At 49.3% G+C, this 19,898-nt stretch overlaps 2 gene segments (V, D, J or C); both read left to right on the top strand.

Moving 5' to 3' along the window:
- LOC128067026 (Ig gamma-3 chain C region-like) overlaps positions 1 to 19,898 on the top strand; it is a 125,589-nt gene that overhangs the window by 23,252 nt on the left and 82,439 nt on the right.
- LOC128066529 (Ig mu chain C region membrane-bound form-like) overlaps positions 1 to 19,898 on the top strand; it is a 43,070-nt gene that overhangs the window by 6,208 nt on the left and 16,964 nt on the right. Inside the window, 4 exon segments of the C gene segment in view lie at positions 1,577 to 1,723; positions 1,936 to 2,116; positions 2,255 to 2,270; positions 2,931 to 3,153. Of these exon segments, the coding sequence occupies positions 1,577 to 1,723; positions 1,936 to 2,116; positions 2,255 to 2,270; positions 2,931 to 3,153 (567 nt within the window).

Raw genomic sequence — 19,898 nt, 5'->3', positions numbered from 1 at the left:
GTGAAAACACAGCTCCTCAACCTCCCTGCCCGACAGAGGAGTGTGCGCTCACTCCTCGGAAAGTATACACGCGTCATCGACTTCACGCTCACTTTATGTCTGTGCACCATGTCCGGCGTGCAATCAAAATACCCTTGGCGTGCAAAGAAGCAGAAAACCTTCACCTGTAGTCAGAATGAAAATAGCAAATAGAGCTAGACCATGGGTGACTCCGATCTCGGAGCTGGAAACAATTGCGATTGTGCTCTCGGCTTAAGCTCTGTGAGTGGCTCCTGTTGCCTTGAGAAAAGCGTCCCGCCCGGCGGTTTCATGGGCTCTTCCCAAAGGGTTGCCTGCTGGCACATCCTGCCCCAGCAGAGACGGGTGAAGGGGGGTGACCTTGCTCTCCTGCAGTTCTTCTCAATGTGTCTTCTCCAACCAGAACTCTTTCCTGCCTTCTCATCCCATGTGTCTTGAGAAGACCTCCCTGACCTCCATAGCTGGGCCATGGGGCATCCAAGGGGTCCTGTCATCGCATTTAGCCACCTCACCGACCCCCAGACCACTCACCCCTGCATTCCATGTGTCTAGAACAGGTTCCTTCAGGTTCTCCATGGCAAAGGGCTGCTGCCTTTGAAAAATTTTCCAAGGAATCATGGATCCATACCTTTGTAGAACACAATATGACCTCATTAGCAGAAAACTGAGGCAGACAGAGACCAAGACGCACTGCTCTTCCACCACTAGATTCCACAGAGGGCGAGCAAGCTTCCACGCTTACTTCCTGTGCTGTGACCAGTGGCTCCTGGACAGCAGCCCTGCAGACCCCACCTCCCGCAGCTCTGGTCAGGCTCAAGACGGACCCCCAGGGAATGAGTGCTCACGGAAAGAGGGACTAGGAAGTGCGGGCCGGGTGATGGGTCCCGGGACTTAGCACTTCCTCCCTGCCCCGGGCCCTCCCACTGGACTGAAGTACGGCTCCACACGAGGGTTCTGAGCTGGCCAGCCCATCCTGCCCCGGCCCCAGGTCCAGCAGGACTGACTTCTGATGCACAGACTCGGCCCTGGCTTAAAGCCTCTAGTTCCCAGCCTCGGCCTGCCCTGGCCTCCTGTGCGGCCCCTCGCCAGCTCCCCACTGCAGGACGCAAGGCTCCCGTCCACTCTCCCGACTCAGAGCCCTCATGACACCGTTCCTCCTGCTGGAACACCAGCCCGGTCTCACCTTTCACCCTCACACAGCAGCTGCTTCTGCGAGCGGCTGTCACTGCAGCCTGCAGGGTGGGACCTGAGGATCCACATCGGCATCGGGGCCGCCTACCCGCCGCCCGCACTCATGCTGGCAGGAAGGCCGGCTTCAGGCCGTCTACCCCACCATGCTGGGTGCCCCATCCAGCTCTGCGCCTAGTCAGGCCCTGTGGCCCCTCTGTGCCCCGTCCGTGCCCCGCAGGGAGAAGGTTGTTCACATGGGGCCCCAGTGCCAGTGGTGCCGTGTGGGGGCCTGTGGCCGCGCCCCTCGGGCAGACCCCTCGTGGTCAGCAGCCTGCCGTGTGCTGGGGTGGGAGTGGCCGAGGCCTCAGCAGCGCCCGCTCCCCCACAGGCCTGGCCACCTGGCCGCCCTGGAGCCAGGACGAGAGCAGCGATGACAGCGCAGATGTGGAGGATGCCGGCCCCCTCTGGCTCACCTTCCTGGCCCTCTTCCTCGTCACTGTGGTCTACGGCGGCTTCGTCACCTTCATCAAGGCAGGTGGCCCAGGCAGGTGGGGCCCTACGTCCAGGCCCAGGGCCCCTAGCATGGGCCAGGGTTTCTGAGGGAGCCGCTCCCTCAGCCCTGGAGTAGGACAGGTGCTAGGACCCACTTCCCAGGGCCATGGGGAGGTGGGGCCCCCAGCTCGGCTGGCCAGGAGCCCTGGGCCTGGGGGCCCTGGCCCCTTCCTGACCCGCGGGCTCTTGCTGCAGGTGAAGTAGCCCCGGAGAGCAGACGCTGGCTCCACATGGAAGGACCTGGCCTCCACGCTGCCTGCTGCTCCTGGAGGGCAGAGGAGCCCACGCTGGACCCCACCCTGCGCACAGAGGCCTTGCGGCCCCACACTCAGTCCACCACAGAGCCCAGCTCCCAGCCCAAGAGGAGGGCATCGTGGTGCAGAGCAGAGGCCCCCAGCTGGCCCTGCAGCCCCAGAGCCAGTGGTCTCGGCTGCAGCCCCTCCACCTCCCCGCCCACCATCTGCCACATAAAGAGCCTTGGTCCTCCCTCCTGCCTCCCATTTCTGTGGCCCAGCCCTCAGACCTTCCAGGTGAGAGCACCCAGAAGGCCAAGGGCAAACAGCTGAGCAGGCCCACGCACACAGGAGAGGCGGGCAGGGTCGGTCACACAGCAGGAGGCGCTGCCTCGGGAGGAGGGTGCCGAGCCTGCTGCACTGAAGAGACTGGGCGCTCCAGCTGCGCGTGCCCACACCTGCGCACACGGGTGCGCACACGCAGCCCTCACACGCGACGCAGCCCTCACACGTGTGCACCTACAGGTGGGGCCACACCCTGCACACAAGCACACCCACGGGTGTGCAGACACAGACAAATGCGAGGCACACGCCTGTGGGCACACATGCGAAGGTCTGCACGCACATGGGTTCACACTCAGAGACACGAAAGCACATGTGCCCACGCACACACAGGAGATGGCCCTAAGTGGTGGCAGTGGGAGAGGCTGGGCACACAGAGTCCCCATCAGATGGGGAGGAGGCACCCCTCACGCCCCTCACGGAGGGCAGAGTGTGGAGGAAAGCACTGCCTGAAGGGGCTTGGAGAAGACGCTGGCACTGGCCAGCTCCTGGTCACTCCTGGCCCTCCTGCCGCTGTCCAGAGTTCCTGCGGCAGGCAGCTGTGACCCTGGGCCCAGGCAGGGAGGCCAGAGCTGGCCTCAGGCGGGTCCTGTCTGGCCCCCCCCCTCAAACCAGGAGGAGGGCACCCTGTGTCTGGCCAGCCCAGTGCTGGATACGGTGCCACTCCTCTTGTTGGCTCCAGACTCTACACCATTCATCCCCGCTCACGGGCCGGTTCTGATTCTGCCTGCTCACGGGCCGGTTCCCCTGCTCAACGGGCCGGTTGCCCTGCTCACGGGCCGGTTCCCCTGCTCACGGGTCGGTTCCCCTGCTCACGGGCCGGTTCCCCTGCTCACGGGTTAGTTCTCCTGCTCACGGGCCGGTTCCCCTGCTCATGGGCCGGTTCCCCTGCTCACAGGCTGGTTCTGATTCTCCCTGCTCACGGGCCGGTTCCCCTGCTCATGGGCCGGTTCCCCTGCTCACAGGCCGGTTCTGATTCTCCCTGCTCACGGGCCGGTTCCCCTGCTCACGGGCCGGTTCCCCTGCTCACGGGCCGGTTCCCCTGCTCACAGGTCGGTTCCCCTGCTCACGGGCCGGTTCTGATTCTCCCTGCTCATGGGCCAGTTCCCCTGCTCACAGGTTGGTTCCCCTGCTCACGGGCCAGTTCCCCTGCTCACGGGCCGGTTCTGATTCTCCCTGCTCACGGGCCGGTTCCCCTGCTCACGGGTCGGTTCCCCTGCTCACGGGCCGGTTCTGATTCTCCCTGCTCACGGGCCGGTTCCCCTGCTCACGGGCCGGTTCCCCTGCTCACCAGTTGGTTCCCCTGTTCACTGCTTGGTTCTTACTCTCCCTGCTCACGGGCCGGTTCCCCTGCTCACGGGTCGGTTCCCCTGCTCACGGGCCGGTTCTGATTCTCCCTGCTCACGGGTCGGTTCCCCTGCTCACTGGTTGGCTCCCCCTGGTACTGGTCTTCCCCCTTGGCCCCCATCCAGCCCCCACACCTGGCATATGGCCGGCAGCACCTGTCCGCAGCTCCTGCTCGTCTCTCATCCTAGACATGGACCATACTCCGTGTGTCAGGCCTGGAGGTCAGCAACGCATCTCACTCCCAATACACCCAGCACCACAGTTCTAGAGAGCAGGCCGACCCGCCCTAAGGACACCAGTCCTGATCCTGCAGCCTCCGAGTCAGGGCTGAGCTTGGCTTCTGAGACAGGAGAGGGGCCTGGGACCTTGGCCTGGAGCCATCACCAGGCCCTCACAGGACGAGGCGGGGGGCTGGCAGAGCAGAAGGCCTGAGAGGCGGACGCAGGACACAAGTCTGCCGACTCTGAGGATGCAAGAGGGGTGGTGAGCTGGGTTGCAGCTCTGATAGGCGAAAGGACCAATGCAGAACCTCCCTGGGGTCTCTGGAGGGCAGGCAGCCATTACCATGCTCACCAAGGCCCAGCGAGGCTGTTTCAGACTCGTCCCCTCACCGTGTAGGGAACAAATGTTTGCAGTGATTTGCTGCAGCCACAAAAATAAAGACACCAACTGTCTCTCCAGATCAGCCCTTCCCACCCAAGGCCATTAATTGCTCCAGGCAAGGCTGCGTGTCCTCCCGGCCAAGGCCCCCTGTCCTCCCAGGGCTCAGGCGCAAACCCTGGGAACTGATTCCCTTCCTCGTGGCAGCCCATTCCAGGGGAGCCGCAGACCTTGCCCTCTGCCTGTAACCTCCACCAGGAAGCCGCACTTGCCGCCATGGCAGACCTGCTGCCCTGATGGGGGCAGTCGCCATGCCTGTGGGTCCTCGGGGGCTTCCTCCGGTCAACCACCCACCCACTGCCCTGTGTCCTCGGCAGCCCTCTCCTTCCAGCAGTGAGCCCTGTCTCAAGATCTCAGATGAGGCCTCAGCTGGTCCACAGCCAGAAAGTGCCTCGCCATTATCAGAAGCTCATCTGCAGGTCCTGGGCTCCTTGTGGTACCCCCTCCCTGCCCCAGCCTCCTGTCCCGCTGCCCCTGCCTGCTCCCTTCCATGCTGAGCTCTTTGCTCCCACCCTTCCTGCCCATTCTACAGGTCACACACTCATCACACCAGCAGGTCATCTCTTTATCCCAGAAAGCGAACCCCAAGAGCACAGGGTCTCCTGATACTCCGTGTGAGCAGAGACCATGTGTGGCAGATGCCAGCAGGTACACATGGAGAGACGGAGACCAAGGGCCACCATGTCCCTGCCCGACCAGAGTGTCCCCATAGTGACGGCCCTCCTCAGACCGCCCCCTCACCCACTCTTCCCATCTCAGTGAGTGACCACCTGCCAAGTGGGCCCCAAAGGACACCTCGAAGTTGTCTCCAAAGCTGGGCTGAAGCTGCTCCCCAGCCCACAGCCAGCAGGGTCTTTCCAACCCTACATCCGTCGGGCAACCCCTGCTCAAACCCCACCATGGGTTCCTGTTACATCAGAAATGGGATAGGGCTTCCCTGGTGGCCCTGCAGGTAAGAATCGGCCTTGCTTCAAAGGGAACATGGGCTCAACCCCTAGTCAGGGAACCAATACGCCATGCAGCGACTGATCCCACAGCACAAACAGAAAGTCCATGGGCTTCAGCGAAGACCCGAGGCAGCAAAATAAAAAATAATAATGCAAGAGAATGAAACCTAAATTTTCACATCTGGAGCCCCACACTGGCCACGCACCCTGCTCACAGCCATCCACGCCTGGTGCCGACTTTCCACATGTGTCCCCACCTCTGGGGGCCCTAGGGGCTGCCTGCCCCAGCCTGGACAGTGGGACTGGCAGTTCTAGCGCCTGCAGCCACTGAGGCCTGTGTGAAGGGAGGAAGCAACGTCTGGCCAGAGGGCTGAGGGTCTCAGAGCCTCCAAGGAAGACTCGCTCGTGGGCCCCAAGTGGCCGCTCCCCAGGAGCCCCTGTGCAGCCTCATGCCACCCCCCGCAGTCCCCAGGCCCACGCTCCTGGCCCCACCCTCCCAGGGGCTCAAGCCCTGGAACCCCACCTGCAGGCTCTGGGAGGCCGGGAGGGCTGTGGGGCCCCAAGGCCCACAGATGTGACCCCCTGAGCCTGCGGGCGCCAGTCTGAGCCAAGAGGTCTGGACTTGAGCTCTTTTTTGTCCAATAAACACTTTCACAGAATGCCTCAAAGCACAGTGTGAAGTGAGTTTTCACCCACAAGCTCCCCACACCCCTCCTAGCACCAAGCTCCCCTAACCACAGGAAAGCGCACCAGCCGCTTGCCAGCAGACTTCCCCTTTCATCTGCCCGGAGGCCTATCTGAACGAGGCAGGTGCCCCGGGGCCTCCGCTTGGCCAGCATTTCCCTTCCCGGCACTACCACGGCCCCAGGCTCCACTCCACCGTGAGCAATGGGGCCATTACCCTCTCACTCTGCAGCCCGCCTGCCTGCACACCCTCCTCCAGGGCCACGAACGTCTGTTTCCAGCCGAGGCAGCAAACAGCAGCCATCCACCCTCCCTCACCTAAATCAAGGCCTGTCAAGCCTGGTCCCAGGGTGTGGGAGCCACTTCTCAGCCACCTGCACAGGGTTCAACTGCCCGCCCAACCCTTGGTGTTTGAGGGGAACAGTCTCAGCCAGTCCTGCTCCCCAAGGCTTGTGGGACCGAGGCCTCCCCAGACCTGGGCATGAGCCCGCCTGCACACTCCAGCCAGGGCCCACGTCTGTTCCTGGCCCACGGCCAGGCCCATGTTGCTGAGTTTATTCTGGATGACTTGTGGTGGGACAAGACCTCAAAAGAGAGCCTGGAGATGGAAGAGCAAAGAATCGGGACCCCTGCTCTCACCATCAGGACAAAAGCAAGGTCAGGACCAGCAGCATCAATGCAAATCAAAACTCAGACCAAAGGAAACGATGGGAGACTATTTACGTTCTGCTGGGGTAAACAGGCGTTTTCTCAGAATGACACCACGGCCAGGAACTTTAAAAATAACATTGGTAGATCTGCTGACAGAGAGAGAAAAATTTAATCTATAAAGAGAAACTCACAGTAAGCAAAGTTAAATGCTATGAGAGACAGAGTGGCTGAAGTGTGTGGCCTGAAAAAGTCTGTATCAGTCAGGGTTCTTCAGAGAATAAATATCTGAGACAAACAGGTGAGTGTACATGTGTACATTGATATAAAGATATAAGGGAGAGAGATTTTAAGCAACTAGCTGCCCAGAGACCAAGGGAAGAGGTGGTGCTACAGTTTGAGTCCAAAGCTATAATTCCTTCTTCCTTGGGGAACCAACTGACTAGATGAGGCCCACCCATGTGGAACAATCTGTTTTATTCAACATCTACTGATTTAAATGTTAAGCACATTTTTCAAACACCTTCATCCTTTCAATTAGTGTTTGATCAAATATGTGGGTCCTGTGAACTAGTCAAGTTAATCCATAAAATTAACCATCACACAGTCCAACTAAATAAACATTGAAATAAAACGAATGGGAGAAACTTCAAGTAAAAGTTTTCAATGGAAGGTAGAGAGGGGGAGACCATTTCCAGTGGGTTGTAAACAGCAAATAACCAGTAAAACACATGAAACTGTCAAAATTCACAAATAACCAAAGAAAATTGGCTTTCAACAATGAACCACCCATGCAAATGGCAGCTATTCATGTAGACCTACTGTGTGCCACACAGGCGTTAAGATGAAAACACACGCGGTGTGACCACATGTGGCGCCGCTGCCTGACAGGCTACAAATGACACAGTTAGGAATCAGCCAGCACCTACGAAGGGCATGGGGCCAGGCAAGGACGGGCACCCCAGTGCCTGGCACGGTCTTAGCAGAGGCAGGCTGTGTGCAGGTCTGGGTGGCACATCCGGGCACAAGGAGCAGAAGGAGAAAAGGTCCGAGGAAGACACATCTTTCAAGTACAAGGGGCGGTGGGAAGGCCAGCGGGGCCAGCTGAAGAGATAGGAGCCTGCGGAGGAGGGGTCAGAGCAGCCAGGCCACATGGCACAACATCAGCACTTTCGAGCGTTAGACTTTGTTCTGGGGTGACCGGAAGCCCCTGGAGGCATCTGGGTGGGGTGGGGGTTTTCCAGACTATCACTGGAAACCAGGCTGTGCAAGAGGGACGGTGGAAGTTCAGGAGCCCTCAGGATCTGTGCAGAGGTCCTGACAGAAAGGCAGGAGGAGGCGGGGGATGCGGAGGGGAGAGAAGCCCTCAGATCAGGAGTGAGTCTAGAGGCTGAGCCACGGGTCTGCAGTGAGAGGACTGCCCCCATTGGACCTCCTGCCTCACAGCGTGAATGCAGTGCCGTTTGCTGAGTGCCAGGAAACAGATGGGGAAACAGTGGAAACAGTGTCAGACTATTTTGGGGGGCTCCAAAATCACTGTAGATGGTGACTGCAGCCATGAAATTGATAGCATGTTGAAAAGCAGAGACATTACTTTGCCAACAAATTTTCGTCTAGTCAAGGCTATGGTTTTCCCAGCAGTCATGTATGGATGTGAGATTTGGACTGCGAAGAAAGCTGAGCACTGAAGAATTGATGCTTTTGAACTGTGGTGTTGGAGAAGACTCTTGAGAGTCCCTGGGACTGCAAGGAGATCCAACCAGTCCATTCTGAAGGAGATCAGCCCTGGGATTTCTTTGGAGGGGTTGATGCTGAAGCTGAAACTCCAGTACTTTGGCCACCTCATGCAAAGAGCTGACTCATTGGAAAAGACCCTGATGCTGGGAGGGATTGGGGGCAGGAGGAGAAGGGGACGACAGAGGATGAGATGGCTGGATGGCATCACCAACTTGATGGACATGAGTTTGGGTAAACTCTGGGAGTTGGTGATGGACAGGGAGGCCTGGAGTGCTGCAATTCATGGGGTCACAAATAGTCGGACATGACTGAATGACTGAACTGAACTGAACTGAACTGAGGGTCAAAAATTCTCCTTTCAGCAATGTGGGTGTGAGCTGCCTATCAGAGGTCCAGGAAGGGATGCTGGGTGGGAGGCTGTGGGAGGCAGGACTTTGGGGCTCAAGATGAAGTCAGAGGTGGAGGAGCTGGGCTGGGGCCCTTAGTTCACAACAGAGTCAACACAAAGAGCTGCCTGGAGGTCACGGGGAGCAGGGGCAGGGACGGAGGGGAGCCTGCAGGGTGAGGCAGCAGCCTGAGAGGGAGGGTAACAAGGCAGAGCCCCACCCTGTCCCTGCTCCTGATGGGTCTGGTCAGAGGCCAGGGGAGTGCAGTGGGCTCCCAAGTGCAGTCTCTATAGCAAGGTGGCCAGGATGCGGCTGGACTAGGTGGGCTCAAGACCTGAGAGCAAGGTCTGCCGACACAGCCTAGCCATCCTACTCTCACCAAACACAGAGCTGGCCTGTAAAGCTCAACATCTGCTGGGCACAGATAAACTGCTGAATACCAAGGCCATGATGCCAAGTCCTCTGATAGCACTGCAAATGAGGAAGACGTCTCAGACAAGGGGATAAAAAAAATACTCCTACATGACTCAAGGGTTAAGTCAAGAGCAAAATAAATCACTTAGGAAATTGATATTGGTAAAAACTAAGAAGTCTGGCCACACCGAGTTTTAGGATGTAGATCCGCAGAATCTTTCAAGCATTGCTTCTGGGAAGTCAGATTGGGAAAGTCAGTTTGGAAGAAAGCTTACCATTGACTTCAAATGTTGCATGTTTTGAGTGAACCCTTGTTTCACTCCAGGAAAGACATGCAATGTATAGCTGGGCCAGACAGGGCTCTTCTAGGAGTCCTTCCACTGTGAGCACCACGGAGCAGAGAGTGTGAAGAACCAGACTCTGCACAGCTGCGGGAGAAGCTAGGAGATAAAAGATCTGCAAGCCCACTGAAGAGTCGTGGAACTCACCAACCAAAGGCCCTGAAGGCAGGTGATGACAAGGTCTGAGGAGGGCTCTTGCCTCTGAAACGGGCAGAGGGTCTGAAGGTGCCACACTTCATCAGGGCAGGCAGTTGGAAAGGAAATCTGTCTAATGTAACCATTTGGAACTCTGGAGTCTACTGAAGGCTTCAACTTCCAGATGAAGACTTGGTGGCACACTGTGATGAATTTTGGTCAGGTGCAGAAGCTAACCAGTCCCCAGCTGCAGCCACATGGCGGGCAGCTGGACATGGGTTCCTGGAATAACTTGCACATAGCTTACAGGGGCCAGGAACTGGGCAAAAAGGATGCAGTCTTCCAAATATCAGAGAGCTATGCTGCAGTTGCTACTTCTGATCGCAGTGTGTGTGTGTACTCAGTCCTGGCCAACTCTTTGCAACCCCATGGGCTGTAGCCCATCAGGCATCTCTGTGCATGGGATTTCCCAGGCAAGACTACTGGAGCTGGTTGCCATTTCCTCCTCCAGGGGGTCTTCCAACCCAGGGATCAAGCCTGTGTCTCCTGCCCTGCAGGCGGGTTCTTTACTGCTGAGCCACTGGGGAAGCGTAGAGGTGCTTATAAAGAGGACAGTGGCCTCCGTTGTTTTACCTTCCCCCCCAGTGCTGTAAGTCCCTCACCCCCGGCTGGGGTGGCGTAAGGGGCTGGAGCCCTCTTTTCCCCAACCCTTACCTTTATTCTTCCTGTTTCCCTTTCGGGAACCATCAAAGACTAAGACATTCAAAGGCAACAATGTATTTAGGGAAAATTACAAAGTGGACATGCATGTCCACGAATGGCACAGGCTCAGAAAACACCTGAGAAGATGGTAACTCACACTTCAGGACAGTCATTGGCACAGAGGCAGCCTACAATAATAAAAAAGAAAAAAACCCAAAACAATAAACCAAAACACTAACAAACAAATTTCAAACCCTGGAGTGGTAATAAAGGGATCTGATTTCCAGAGTCACCACCGTATTATTTTCAATTGCCAACCTTTCAACCAAAAAATTACAAAGCATACCAATAAACAGGAAAGAATGGCAACTCAAAGGAAAAAATTAATCTACATAAAATGTTTCTGAAAAAGATTTGATGGCAAGTCTATTAGATAAAGTCTTTAAAATGGCCATCTTAAAGATTCTCAAAGACCTAAATGAATACGTGAAGAAAGTCAAGAAAATGATGTCTAAACAAAATGAAAATGTCAACAAGGAGCTAGAAAAATAAAAAAGAAACCAAAAAGAAACTCTGAAGAAGAAATATGGAGAATAACTGAAATGAAAGATTCAAGACAGATTTAAGCAATGATTCTTTGAGAAAAAAGAATCGTTGAGCTAGATGATAGGATAATGGAATTACCAATTTCTGTATGAGGAACAGAAAGAACAAGATTGAAGAAAAGCAAACAGAGGCTAAGAGACAGGAGACGCCAGGCGGAGACGCTGAGTTGACCACCACACACCATGGTAGTCCCAGAAGAAGACAGAGAGAGTATTTGAACAAAAGGACTGAAAACTTCTGAAACTTGATGGAAGACATGAATATAAATATCCAGGCAGCTCAATAAACCCCAAGTTAAATGACCTCAGAGACTCATACCTAGACACATTATAATCAAATTTCAAAAATCAAAGGTAAACACAGAACCTTGAAGGCAGTAAGACAGAAAGAAACTTATCACATATAAGGGCTTCTCATAAGGTTGTAAACATATTTCTCATCAAAAACACTGGAGGCCAAAAGGCAGTCAGCTAATATATGTAAAGTGCTCAAAGAAAAAGCCAGGCAGCCAAGAATTCTGTATCTAGCAAAACTGTCCCTCAATAGTGAGTAAGAAGTTAAGACATTCTCTGATAAAAACTGAGTGAGTTGATGACCATTTAACCTGTCTGCAAAAGTGTCCAAGGGAGTCCTGCAGAGCGCAGTGAAAGAACACTACACCGTACTAGAAGCTGTAGGAAGAAGTAAACATCCTTGAAAAGGTAAATACATGGGCGAGTGCAAAAATTTGTATTTTTATAACCGGAGTTTGTAACTCCACATAGTAGTAGCAGTGTTAGTGCTCAGCCATGTCTGACTCTTCGCAATCCCACAGACTATAGCCCACCAGGCTCCTCTGCCCATGGGATTCTCCAGGCAAGAATACTGGAGTGGATTACCATTCCCTCTCCAGAGGGTCTTCCTGACCCAGGGATCAAACCCCGGTCGCCTGCACTGCAGGCAGATTCTTTACTGTTTAGGCTACAGGGAAGAATGTAACTCCACATACTGTTTTCTATTTAATACATGATTTAGGACTAGTAAATTTTAATTAGTCTAAAAACTAATATTACTGAGACTTTGACTTATAATTCCACGTGCTCTTTATCATATAATTTAAAAGAGTCATGGTTCCTAAGCTAATACAATATCACATATCAATTAGATCTCAATAAAGCAGGGAAAAGAGAGACTAATACATTTAAAAGAATTCTTACATTGTGTGTTGAAATATACAATGTGCAAAGATGCAATTTTGTGACATCGACAATCAACTGAGGGGAAGAAGAATTTGCATGTTATCGAGGTGGTTGTTGTTCGTTGCTGTTGTTCACCGTTGTTGTTCAGTCCCTCAGTGTGTCCAACTCTTTCAGACCCCATGGGCTGCAGCACACCGCTCTTCCCTGTGTTGCACTATCTCCCAGAGTTTGCTCAAACCCGTGTCCATCAAGTTGCCGATGCCATCCAGCCATCTCATCCTCTGTCACCCCCTTCTCCTCCTGCCCTCAATCTTTCCCAGCATCAAGGACTTTTCCAATGAGTCAGCTCTGCACATTAGGTGGCCAAAGTATTGGAGCTTCAGCTTCAGCATCAGTCCTTCCAATGAATATTCAGGACTGATTTCCTTTAGGATTGACTGATTTGATCTCCTTGCTGTCCAAGGGACTATTAAGAGTCTTCTCCAGCACCACTGTTCAAAAGCATTGATTCTTCAATGCTTAGCCTTCTTTATGATCTCACATCTCTACATGAATATTATGGAAAAACCATAGCTTTGAATATACAAATATATATTCCAAATATATATGGAGTCCCAGAAGAAAAAGACAAAAAGAAAGACCGTCAGAGAATACTTGAGGAGATAATACTTGAAAACTTCCCTAAAATGGGGAAGGAAATAATCACCCAAGTCCAAGAAACCCAGAGAGTCCCAAACAGGATAAACCCAAGGCGAAACACCCAAAGACACATATTAATCAAATTAACAAAGATCAAACACAAAGAACAAATATTAAAAGCAGCAAGAGAAAGACAACAAATAACACACAAGGGGATTCCCATAAGGATAACAGCTGATCTTTCAATAGAAACTCTTCAGGCCAGGAGGGAATGGCAAGACATACTTAAAGTGATGAAAGAAAATAACCTACAGCCCAGACTACTGTACCCAGCAAGGATCTCATTCAAATATGAAGGAGAAATCAAAAGCTTTACAGACAAGCAAAAGCTGAGAGAATTCAGCACCACCAAAACAGCTCTACAACAAATGCTAAAGGATCTTCTCTAGACAGGAAACAAAAAGGCTGTATAAACCCGAACCCAAAACAATAAAGTAAATGGCAACGGGATCATGCTTATCAATAATTACCTTAAACATAAATGGGTTGAATACCCCAACCAAAAGACAAAAACTGGCTGAATGGATACAAAAGCAAGACACCTATATATGCTGTCTACAAGAGACCCACCTCAAAACAAGGGACACAAGTGAAGGGCTGGAAAAAGATATACCACGCAAATAGAGACCAAAAGAAAGCAGGAGTGGCAATACTCATCTCCGATAAAATAGACTTTAAAACAAAGGCTATGAAAAGAGACAAAGAAGGCCACTACATAATGATCAAAGGATCAATCCAAGAAGAAGATATAACAATTATAAATATATATGCACCCAACATAGGAGCACCGCAATATGTAAGACAAATACTAATAAGTATGAAAGGGGAAATCAACAATAACACAATAATACTGGGAGACTTTAATACCCCCACTCACACCTATGGATAGATCAACTAAACAGAAAATTAACAAGGAAACACAAACTTTAAATGATACAATAGACCAGTTAGACCTAATTGCTATAGGACATTTCACCCCAAAACAATGAATTTCCCCTTTTTCTCAAGTGCACACAGAAACTTCTCCAGGATAGATCACATCCTGGGCCATAAATCTAGCCTTGGTAAATTCAAAAAACATTGAAATCATCCCAAGCATCTTTTCTGGCTACAATGCAATAAGATTAAATCTCAATTACAAGAGAAAAACTATTTAAAATTCTGACATATGGAAGCTGAACAACACGCTGCTGAATAACAAATCACAGAAGAAATCAAAAAAGAAATCAAATTATGCATAGAAACTAAAGAAAATCAAAACACAACAACCCAAAACCTGTGGGACACCATAAAAGCAGTGCTAAGGGGAAGGTTCATAGCAATACAGGCGTACCTCAAGAAACAAGAAAAAAGTCAAATAAATAACCTAACTCTACACCTAAAGCAACTAGAAAAGGAAGAAATGGAGAACCCCAGAGTTAGTAGAAGGAAAGGAACCTGAAAAATTAGGGCAGAAATAAATGCAAAAGAAACAAAAGAGACCACAGCAAAAATCAACAAAGCCAAAACCTGGTTCTTTGAAAGGATAAATAAAATTGACAAACCATTAGCCAGACTCATCAAGAAACAAAGGGAGAAAAATCAAATCAATAAAATTAAAAAAGAAAATGGAGAGATCACAACAGACAACACAGAAATACAAAGGATCATAAGAGACTACTATCAGCAATTATATGCCCATACAATGGACAACGTGGAAGAAATGGACAAATTCTTAGAAAAGTACAACTTTCCACAACTGAACCAGGAAGAAATAGAAAATCTTAACAGACCCATCACAAGCACAGAAATTGAAACTGTAATCAGAAATCTTCCAGCAAACAAACGCCAAGGTCCAGATGGCTTCACAGCTGAATTCTACTGAAAATTTAGAGAAGAGCTAACACCTATCCTACTCAAACTCTTCCAGAAAATTTCAGAGGAAGTTAAACTTCCAAACTCATTCTATGAGGCCACCATCACCCTAATACCAAAACCTGACAAAGATGCCACAAAAAAAGAAAACTACAGGCCAATATCACTGATGAACATAGGTGCAAAATTCTAGCAATCAGAATCCAATAATACATTAAAAAGATCATACACCATGACCAAGTGGGCTTTATCCCAGGGATGCAAGGATTCTTGAATATCCGCAAATCAATCAATGTAATACACCACATTAATAAATTGAAAAATAAAAGCCATATGATTATCTCAATAGATTCAGAGAAAGCCTTTGACAAAATTCAACATCCATTTATGATTAAAACTCTCCAGAAGGCAGGAATAGAAGGAACATACCTCAACATAATAAAAGCTATATATGACAAACCCACAGCAAACATTATCCTCAATAGTGAAAAATTGAAAGAATTTCCCCTAAAGTCAGGAACAAGACAAGGGTGCCCACTTTCACCGCTACTATTCAACATAGTTCTGGAAGTTTTGGCCACAGCAATCAGAGCAGAAAAAGAAATAAAAGGAATCCAGATGAGACATGAAGAAGTAAAACTTTCACTGTTTGCAGAAGACATGATCCTCTACATAGAAAACCCTAAAGACTCCACCAAAAAATTACTAGAGCTAGTCAATGAATACAGTAAAGTTGCAGGATATAAAATCAACACACAGGAATCCCTTGCATTCCTATACACTAATAATTAGAAAGTAGAAAAAGAAATTAAGGAAACAATTCCATTCACCATTGCAATGAAAAGAATAAAATACTTAGGAATATATCTACCTAAAGAAACAAAAGACCTATATACAGAAAACTATAAAACACTGATGAAAGAAATCAAAGAGGACACTAATAGATGGAGAAATATACTGTGTTCATGGATCGAAAGAATCAATATAGTGAAAATGAGTATACTACCCAAAGCAATCTATAGATTCAATGCAGCCCTATCAAACTACCAAACTACTATTTTTCACAGAGCTAGAACAAATAATTTCACAATTTGTATGGAAATACAAAAAACCTCGAATAGCCAAAGCAATCTTGAGAAAGAAGAATGGAACTGGAGGAATCAACCTGCCTGACTTCAGGCTCTACTACAAAGCCACAGTCATCAAGACAGTATGGTACTGGCACAAAGACAGAAATATAGATCAATGGAACAAAACAGAAAGCCCAGAGATAAATCCACGCACCTATGGACTTCTTATATCTGACAAAGGAGGCAAGAATATACAATGGAGAAAAGACAATCTCTTTAACAAGTGGTGCTGGAAAAACAGGTCGACCACTTGTAAAAGAACAAAACTAGAACACTTTCTAACACCATATACAAAAATAAACTCAAAATGGATTAAAGATCTAAACATAAGACCAGAAACTATAAAACTCCTAGAGGAGGACATAGGCAAAACACTCTCTGACATAAACCACAGCAAGATCATCCATGACCCACCTCCCAGAATATTGGAAATAAAAGCAAAAATAAACAAATGGGACCTAATTAAAATTAAAAGCTTCTGTACAACGAAGGAAACTATAAGCAAGGTGAAAAGACAGCCTTCTGAATGGGAGAAAATAATAGCAAATGAAGCAACTGACAAAGAATTAATCTCAAAAATATACAAGCAACTCCTGCAGCTCAATTCCAGAAAAATATACGACCCAATCAAAAAATGGGCCAAAGAACTAAACAGACATTTCTCCAAAGAAGACATACGGTGGCTAACAAACACATGAAAAGATGCTCAACATCACTCATTATCAAAGAAATGCAAATCAAAACCTCAATGAGGTACCATTTCGCGCCAGTCAGAATGGCTGCAATCCAAAAGTCTACAAGCAATAAATGCTAGAGAGAGTGTGGAGAAAAGGGAACCCTCATACACAGTTGGTGGGAATGCAAACTAGTACAGCCACTATGGGGAACAGTGTGGAGATTTCTTTAAAAACTGGAAATAGAACTGCAATATGACCCAGCAATCCCACTGCTGGGCATGCACAGTGAGGAAACCAGAATTGAAAGAGACACGTGTACCCCAATGTTCATCACAGCACTGTTTATAATAGCCAGGACATGGAAGCAACCTAGATGTCCATCGGCAGACGAATGGATAAGAAAGCTGTGGTACATATACACAATGGAGTGTTACTCAGCCATTAAAAAGAATACATTTGAATCAGTTCTAATGAGGTGGATGAAACTGGAGCCGATTATACATAGTGAAGTAAGCCAGAAAGAGAAACACCAATACAGTATACTAATGCATATATGTGGAATTTAGGAAGATGGTAACGATAACCCTGTATGCGAGACAGCAAAAGAGACACAGATGTATAGAACAGTCTTTTGGACTCTGTGGGAGAGGGAAAGGGTGGGATGATTTGGGAGAATGGCATTAAAACGTGTATAATATCATGTATGAAATGAATCGCCAGTCCAGGTTCGATGCAGGATACAGGATGCTTGGGGCTGGTGCACTGGGATGACCCAGAGGGATGGTATGGGGAGGGAGGTGGGAGGGGGATTCAGGATGGGGAACATGTGTACACCTGTGGTGGATTCATGTTGATGTATGGCAAAACCAATACAATATGGTAAAGTAATTAGCCTCCAATTAAAATAAATAAATTTATACTTAAAAAATAAAATAAATCCAACTTGTACATTCTCAGTTCATATACTGTTGAAGACTAGCTAGAAAGTATTTGAGCATTACCTTGCTAGGATGTGAAATGAGTGCAGTTGTGAAGTAGTTTGAACATTCTTTAACATTTCCCTTCTTTATGATTGGAATGAAAATCAAACTTTTCCAATCTTGTGGCCACTCTTGAGTTTTCCAAATTTGCTGGCATATTGAGTGCAGCACTTTCACAGCATCATCTTTTGGGATTTGAAATAGCTCAGCTGGACTGCCATCACCTCCACTAGCTTTGTTCCTAGTGATGCTTCCTAAGGCCCACTTGCTTTCACACTCCAGGATGTCTGGCTGTAGGAGAGTGATCGCACCATTGTGATTATCCAGGTCATAAGGACCTCTTTTGTACAGTTCTTCTGTGTATTCTTGCCACTTCTCCTTAATATCTTCTGCTTCTGTTAGGTCCATACTATTTCTGTTCTTTATTGTGACCGTCTTTGCATGAAATGTTCCCTTGGTATTGCTGGTTTTCTTGAATAGATTTCTAGTCTTTCCCATTCTATTGTTTTCCTCTGTTTATTTGCATTGTTCACTTAAGAAGGATTTCTTAGCTCTCCTTGCTATTCTTTGGAACTCTGCATTCAGCGTTTCAGAGTTCCTTTGAGTTTTTGAGTGTCTCCTGAGAAGGCAGGGATCAGCAGTGGCCTGCCACTGGGACAGGACCTCTGGTTGCTGCAGACCTGGAAGGCACAGCCGCCATAAAGCCAATGAGCAGACAACCCACAAACAAGAGAACAATCATACCAAAGACGTTCTCGAACTGCCGTAAAAGTTCCAGGAACAACAACGGATTTCCCAAACTGAGGATCTGGCAAAGGAACTGAGAACCCCAAGAGAATTCGAAGGCCAATGGATTTGATTATAGAACATCCACAGGATTGGAGAGACAGACTCTTGGAGGGCAGAAGCAGAGCCTTGTGAGCACCAGGACCCAGGAGAAAGAAGCAGTGACCCCACAAGAACCTGAGTCAGACTTGTCTATAAGTGTCCAGGAGTCTCCAGCGGAGGTGTGGGTCGACAGTGGCCTCTCACAAGGTCAAGGACACTGAATACAACAATCCAGGGAGCCACAGGGTGTGCTGGCAAAAAAACCTTTTGAAGGAGGTCGCCATTATCACCATTGCCCCTACCATAGTTGGGGCTCACACCACACTACAGGAAGGGAAAACAGCCTCACCCACCAATGGAAAATTGGATTAAAGATTTACTGAGCACCATTCAGTCAGGTTGGCAACTCAGGCATGTCTGACTCTTTGCGACCCCAGGGACTGCAGCACTCCAGACTTTCCTGTCCATCACCAATCCCCAGAGCTTGCTCAGACTCATGTCCATTGAGTTGGTGATGCCATCCAAACATCTCATCCTCTGCCATGCCCTTCTCCTCTGGCCTTCAATCTTTCCCAGAATCAGGGTCTTTTCTGATGAGTCAGTTCTTCACATCAGGTAGCCAAAGTAATGGCGCTTCAACTTTAGCATCAGTCCTTCCAGTGAATATTCAGGACTGATTTCCTTTAGGATGGACTGGTTGAATCTCCTTGCAGTCCAAGGGACTCTCAAGAGGCTTCTCCAACACCACAGTTCAAAAGCATCAATTCTTCGGTGCTCAGCTTTCCTTATAGTCCAACTCACCTCCATACATGACTACTGGAGAAACCATAGCTTTGACTAGCAGGACTTTTGTGGGCAAAGTCATGTCTGCTTTTTAATATGCTATAGAGGTTGGTCATAGCTTTTCTTCCAAGGAACAAGTGTCTTTTAATTTTGTGGCTGCAGTCACCATCTGCAGTGATTTTGGAACCCAAGAAAATTAAGTCTGTCACTGTTTCCACTGTTTCCCCATCTATTTGCCATGAAGTGATGGGACTGGATGCCAGGAACTTAGTTTTTTGGATGTTGAGCATTAAGCCAGCTTTTTCACTCTCCACTTTCACTTTCATCAAAAGGCTCTTTAGTTCCTTTTCTCTTTCTGCCATAAGGGTGGTGTCATCTACGTATCTGAGATTATTGATGTTTCTCCCAGCAATCTTGATTCCACCTTGTCCTTCATCCAGCCCTGCATTTCACATGATGTACTCTGCATGTAGGTTAAATAAGTAGAGTGACAATATATAGCCTTGACATAGTCCTTTCCCAGTTGGAAGAAGAGCAAATTACTGAGCATGGCCCCACCCATCAGAGCAAGACCCAGATCCCCACAACCAGTCCTTCCCATAAGGAAGCTTTCACAAGCCTCTCAGCCTTATCCACCAAAGGACAGGCAGAATGGAAACCACAGATACAGAAAACTAAACAGACTGACCCCTTGGATCACAGCCTTGTCTGACTCAATGAAACTATGAGTCATGCCATGTGGAGCCACCCAGGACGGAGGGGTCAGGGGTCATGGTGGAGAGCTCTGACAGAATGCGGTCCACTGGAGAAGGGAATGGCAAGCCACTTAGGCATTCTTGCCTTGAGA

This window comes from Budorcas taxicolor, chromosome 21 (genome assembly GCF_023091745.1).
Source record: "Budorcas taxicolor isolate Tak-1 chromosome 21, Takin1.1, whole genome shotgun sequence".
Classification (NCBI taxonomy): Eukaryota; Metazoa; Chordata; class Mammalia; order Artiodactyla; family Bovidae; genus Budorcas; species Budorcas taxicolor.
This window is presented reverse-complemented; position numbering and strand designations above follow the sequence as displayed.